Raw genomic sequence first — 6680 nt, forward strand, 5'->3', positions numbered from 1 at the left:
CCTATATGAATATATAAATTCTGTAGCTTTATTGATATACATATAATATACAGCATAATACAGAATAATAACAGCCTATAGAAAAAAGGGATTGATTAGTGAGAACATGCTCCTGGATGAACATGAGATAAGATGCCACGTGTGCATGACCAAGAATTGGGAGGAGAAGAAGGATTGCTTTCCTTAGGCAGTTTGGAATGTGTTCCCTCTCTGCTGGTAGTTAAATGCTTCTCCATCAGGGCTGCTAATCTCTAAATTTCCTGAAGTTGCTCACTCACACTTACACTTCTGAAGTTGTAAATACCACGGTGATGTTTGGAAAGGAATAAGAAGTGAAAGCAGATCCAAAAGCAAAGAGAAGTCAGGCCACAAATGGGCTTAATTAAAGAGCTATCCATACTCCAGAAATTGGGGAGCTCTACCTGGGCTGTTTAAATCCAGCACTTTCTGAACAGGGTGCCTTTGGGGTCAAACCCCACATACAGCTGAAGGACCATCACAACAGATGTTGATAAGTTAATTTTGGCAGGAGAAGTGGGGTCAGTCCAGGAGTTGGACTGGAGGGTCCTTGTGGGTCCCTCTCAACTCAGGATACTCTGTGATTCTCTGAAATGACCTTTTCCTGGAGGACCAGACTGGTTTTGTCCCAGTTCCCTCCTGGCCCTAAGGCTGAGGTTTGGGATGTAGGATGTTTAAAGGAGGCCAGTTTACAGAACGTGTAGCAAACATTTCTTTCATAAACTCTGCCAAGTTTCAGGAAGAGTAGTTAATTTTGATTTTTACACGTTGTTTCTTGTAAGACTTTCACTGTGGCTTCTGCACAGACCCCATCCAACAGCCCACAAGTACAAAGTACTTCTAATGTACTGGTAAACACAGATCTCAAAGCCAGCAGAGTATGGGACATTGCCTCTCTACTCTTCCCAGAGATTCCTCTGCCCTCTGGGATTTCCCACCATGGGACATCTGCCTGTGTGTTTTGGCAGGAGCATTATCAACTCCAAAGCCCTCGTGGTGCTTCTCACCGAGGAATTTACTGAGGGGAAATAAGCACTTTTGGAAGTAGAGAAATGCAATTAATCACAATTCTGATTTTTATCTAACAGGAGATGGTTTACTTGGCTTTAAGAACTTAAAGCTCATGTGGGTTATTAGAACATGATTAAAGAACGGTTAAACAAAGTTTGGCAGATGTGAGTGTGATTCCTGGGTAAATATGACCTCTGAAGCTTATAGTCACATGCAGTTCTAATCCCCAAAGAGGCCTGAGTTAAAAATCCAGAGTGGTGGGGGAGAAATCCATGGCGTTAACAGGCATTTTGGCATGAGAGACTGCTGGGAGGGTTTAAATACCAACATCAGTGTGTCTGGAGCTGACACTTACCTCTCATTCCCGTGTCATGTATATCTTACTTCTTTTTTTAGAGGCTTGGAATAGAAGATTCATGTAAGAAGTTGTTTAATACAGTTGGTATCAGCAAACCAGAAGGATTTAATGCTTAAAAATGAAGCTCAAATATTTACAACCTTCCTTATGGCTTTACGTCTGTTAGGACAGAGCAGGAACTTGAGAGCTTGATGCCCTGTCACATACAGTTAAATGTATCTGTGCTGCTTCCTGTCATCCTTTTCCCTTTCCTTCTCCATGAAATGGGTTACATTAACAATAAATTAAATGCAGGTTTTTAAAATCTATGTTTATATACCTACAAATTAGATCTGACTACATCTCCACTGTACCTCCTGAAAAGCAAACAAACTCCAGTCCAGTAAACAGAGCTGGGTTTACATGGATAAGGGGTTGCCAGAACTCTGCTTTGTATAGTCCAGCAGTGCCTTTCAACATCATCTTTTTCAGAACGTTTTTATTCCTGTCTTCAGAGATAAAATTTTGTAGAAAAGGAAATTTTGAAAAGTAGCAAGTCAAAGGTGTCTCCTTGGTCATCAGTGTAAGGTCCACAGAGGTGCAAATATTATGCCCTGAGATTTGAGGAGGAGCTGATCCTTTTGTGTCCTTCAGGGATGAGAGGGGACTTGGTCTGGCTGTGTCCTCTGAGTCCTGCAGGGAGAAAACTTGGAGAATTTGGGTGTTGAAAATGGAGGAGAGAGAAATTCCCTCCTCACTCAGTCCAGCTGCAGGTTGCTGCACATCACCCCATCGTATGATCATTTTCATAACCTGTCCTAATAAGTATTATTTTCCTTTATTTTCTGCCTAAGATTCATAATCCCTCTTACACTTTGGAGTTTTAGGGATTTAGCACAATGTCTATGGCAGCTTCACATTCAGGTCCTCACCTGGGGGCTGAGTAGAGAGGAGGGTGCAGGTAACCCCCCCAGCTGGTGGGGATTTGGGTACTGGGAATGCAGGAACTGTGTCCTGCCTTCATTTGTGAGGGTGGGCAATTTTTAATCCTAATTTATGTTCCTAAATATTAAATGTCTGTAGGTGGTAGGGGGTGTATGTTGAGTGGAGGGAGAACAGCCTGTGGGGAGAAGGGTGTGATCTAGTCCCGGGCTGTCTCCTGCCTACTCCATGTGCTGGTTGTGTGAAGAGGAATTTATGTGGAGAAACTTGAGGATTTGCAGCAAATTCCCAGATTCTCACTGTTCCCTCCTTCACAGCTGCTCCAACTGTCCATTCCAACATGAGCAGGGTGAGCTGAGCTCCCATGGAGGTGTGGATGTGCTAGGGAAGCCAGTCCCCTTTCAAGCAGAGCACTAATTAATTAAAACATTAATTAATACAGCCCTGAAAGCCTTTCCCTCTTTTTTCCTCCCCTCTCTGCAGTGCACAGATGTCCTCAGGACATTCAGTGGCAGTGATGGGCATTGACTTCACCCTGAGATACTTCTACAAAGTTCTCATGGACCTGCTGCCTGTTTGTAACCAAGACGGGGGGAACAAAATCAGGTAAAGCTGTTCCTGCAGGCAGGAAATATCTAAAGTATTCATTTTCTTTTTCTTTAACCAGATGACCCAGAGGTTCTTTCCGACTTAATTTATTCAAGGATTCTGTTACTTTCAGTATGTGTTCTCTGATTTTGAGTAAAACTTGTACTTGTCCTTCTCATAAAGATTACATGGATGCTTTTGTTATTCAAGATCAAACTGCCATCAGCTAAGTAAACAGTCTGCAGGATTATAAAAGCAGAAGATAACTGATTTTATTTTTTTTTTTTTGTTATATTTAGACTTCACTGAAATTCTGGGGGAAAAAAAAACATTCTTTATTAAATGAACACACTTCCCAGTTCTTCTGTTTGTTTTAATTTTACCTATTTAGTTACTGTGAGCATGTAATAATGATACAGTATCTTTAGTTATTTTAACTGTGGTTATTAAAATATACTTTTGTTAGCTTTTTCTCAGAAATACATAGCACAGCACTAGTCAGAAGAGGTCTGATTTCATCTGGAGTATCTAATTTCATTCAGATCCCTGTGTATCTTAGTTGTTCCTTTCTATCCTTTTTTGAAAAATCACGTGGGGGGGTGGGGTAGACTCTGGTTTGGCTCTGGAGTGATTTGATAACATGGTTTGGACATTGTTGTTGGTTCTTTGTTTGCTTTTAAACCTTAAATTTGGGAAGGGAAGTGGTTTTCTGTCATCCTCCCAGTTCTTTTCTGGTTTGGGTATTTTTTTATATACTTTATGGTGTATAAGAAAAATAAACCAGGATTTCTGGTTTGGCATTCCTCCCTCCCAGTAAAAAACAACCAGTAATCAACAAGATCAGATCTTTATTCTGTTCCTACATTCCCTAAATGAGGAATTTCGAGCATATTGTTCAATGTTAGACCATCCTAATATAGATCTAATGCTTCTGGCCTCTGGGTGAATGCAGGTGTTTGGGTTTTTTAGAGTATCTCTACTAAGCTTTTTCTCTCTGCAGAGTTCTGGGGTCACCATGAGCCCAGTCATTCTCCTGTTTCCTACATCATCATCCAGGAAAAAGGGAAAACACACCATTACTACGTGCATTTCCAATGCAAAACCCCCCCAAAAAGCCCAACTCCAAGTTTTCCTGACTGCTCTGTACACTTAAGGAGTCCAGATGGCTTTCACTGCTCTCTGCTCTCCCTCCTGGCTGTAGGGATCTAACACACACCACAGGAATCACAGCCTTGGAAGTCACAGGGCCGGGATCCAGCCAGATTCCCGCTGTGCCGAGGACATGGCTGCCACCATGGGAACATTTGGGAGCATCCAGTGGGGCATTTACTTTCCCTGTGTCCCTTCTGTGGCCACCAAGTCTCTTGATGTTGGTGCCGTCCCAGTGCTGTGGCTGTGGAAACAGGAGAGGGGGAAAACAGGGTGGATTCAACCTCCCAGCACACTGGTTTCTGGAGTGGGACACAGATCCAACATTGCTTCCCTAAGATCACACAGGAAACTAATGGGAAGAGTGAAAACAGAGAGGAAAAGTTGGGAAGGCTGAGAGTGAAGCAGGAGTGATTTATCTCCCCCTTAAATTGAATTCTGAAGCAGGAGGTCATTAAAGGGGAGTGTGAAAACTCTGTTTAATTAGTCACATAGTAGATTAATAAACTGTTAAAGCTTTCCAAGTTTGTTATGCTTCATTTCTTTCTGGATCTTCCCCAATCAGACAATGCACTGATGGGTTTTCCTTTCTGGTTTTAATCAGCTCCATTTCCAAGTGTGATGGTCCAGGCTCGCTGGAACAGTAACAGATGGAAAAGCTTCAGGGAAATACTCGACACGTTCTTTAGAGACACTTTGCAGTGAATTTGTTTGATGACCCTGTTCTTTTCATACATGGAAGCCTTTAAAAGTTCCTCCTCTGGCTGTAAATTTAGGATCATGTTTTATTTCACCCTGTTTCTCTGAAGGCCTCACGGGGGGCTCTCACTGTGTTCATTGTGGACAGGTGCTTCATCATGGAGGACAGAGGGTACCTCGTGGCACATCCCACCCTCATCGATCCCAAAGGACATGCGCCTGTGGAGCAGCAGCACATCACACACAAGGTCTGACTCCTTTTCCTCGGTTTATTCCCATAATTTCTAATTTCTGAGCTGCAGAGCAGCTGCTGTTTGTGTCTGATTCCAAAGGCATAAAGTCCCACATTTCCCTCTTAGGAGCCTCTGGTAGCAAATGACATCCTGAACCACCCAAACTTCGTCAAGAAAAACCTCTGCAACAGCTTCAGTGACAGGACAGTTCAGCGGTTTTATAAATTCAATACCAGCTTAGTGGTAAGTGTGTTTTTCTATTTTATTTTGCTTTTGAATGTACTTTGGTTGGGTTGGGTTTCTTTTGGTGGAAACAAAGCCTTGCCAGGATCAGCAGGCGGGGCCGGGAGCCAGCCTTCCGTGTGGATTGGCCTCTGCTCCCCTCTCCAAACACAAACCCAGCGCAACTGTGCTCACACGAGGAGCCTGTTGACACACAGGGCTTATGGATGTGATCCTTGGCCAGCTGTGGTTGGTGTCTGCACAATCTCAGCCAGCATCATGAAAATAAGGGCAATTCTCTGTTGCTGGGTGAGGATTTTCCACCAATAATTCGGATTTTTTTGCTTTGCATCCTCTGACTTGACCTCTGGCTTCCAGCTCTGACCAGTGTCACATCCTCCTGTGAGGTCTTTATTAACTTATCTTTTGGTTAGGTGTCCAAATAGATCCATTTACTGGTGCAGTGTGGGTGAACATTCACAGAGTATCATTTATGAGTCTGAATCCTGAATGTTCTGTGGTCCCTGTGAGTTGTGTGTGAGCTTTCTCTTGTGCTCAGCCACACTGAGGGGTCTAAACCAGGGTCTGTCATCCCTCACAGCACCACAGATCCATGCTGGCAAAGTCACTCCAGAATTATTCCAAAGATGTTAAGCTCTGTGGGAGAAGCTGCTCTTGAAATAATGCCTTTCAGTTGTTACCGAGAGAAGGTGGTGGGAAATAAGTGTCAAAAATATTTGAAAATCATGTCAAATACACTGATTTATGTCAGCTAGGCTTAAACATTTTCAGATAGGCTTAAACGTTTTCCCCACACTTGAAATGCAAAGTAGGAAGTGTGTTATTGTGAAGGAAATTGTGGAGGTTGGTGCAAAAACTTCAGACAGTGGCATGGAAAAAGGAATCAGGAATGAGTCTGATCCCAGCAGGACAGTGCTAGGGTGTAGTTTTTATGGCACACGTGCCAGGAAGTTTTCAGCATGTGGTGGTGGTACCTCCCTGTCACAGCAGAGCCTCTGTGGAGGTCACCCAGCCATGGCTGGTGCAGTGGGGACAGGTTGGCAAACGATGGGAGGGAGTGAAATGTCACCTGCTGATGCCATATCTTGTAATCTTCACAAGGAAATCATATTCTTTTCTATCTTCAGCAAAGTCTTTTCACCCAGTAGTACCTTGGAAGCAAAACTCAACAGGTTGATGAACACTTTTATGAAGGTGACACTCCCACACATTTGTGTTTCCTTGGAAGAGGGAGAGTCTTCAGCTCCCTAAACCAACGTTTTACACCACTGACACTCTTTGTTTTTCCCCAGGGTGACCTGACAAACCTTGTGCACGGCAGTCACTGCTCCAAGTACAGGCTGACGAGGATCCCAGGCACCAATGCCTTCGTGGGAATCGTCAATGAGACCTGTGACTCTCTGGCTTTCTGTGCCTGCAGCATGGTGGACAGGCTCTGCCTCAACTGTCACAGGTGAGCA

General features: G+C 43.6%; 1 protein-coding gene across 2 annotated transcripts in view; it reads left to right on the plus strand.

The window, feature by feature from the left end:
- Positions 1-6680, plus strand: part of CACHD1 (cache domain containing 1) — a 93669-nt gene that overhangs the window by 77538 nt on the left and 9451 nt on the right. For both annotated transcript variants that reach the window (XM_051797855.1, XM_051797862.1), the window contains exons 17-20: positions 2792-2914; positions 4893-4992; positions 5104-5220; positions 6513-6673. In XM_051797855.1, the coding sequence (XP_051653815.1) occupies positions 2792-2914; positions 4893-4992; positions 5104-5220; positions 6513-6673 (501 nt within the window). The remainder of the gene's footprint in view (positions 1-2791; positions 2915-4892; positions 4993-5103; positions 5221-6512; positions 6674-6680) is intronic.

The sequence above is a fragment of the Manacus candei genome, unplaced genomic scaffold (assembly GCF_025592945.1).
Source record: "Manacus candei isolate 608988 ecotype Guabito, Panama unplaced genomic scaffold, ASM2559294v1 h1tg000005l, whole genome shotgun sequence".
NCBI lineage: Eukaryota > Metazoa > Chordata > Aves > Passeriformes > Pipridae > Manacus > Manacus candei.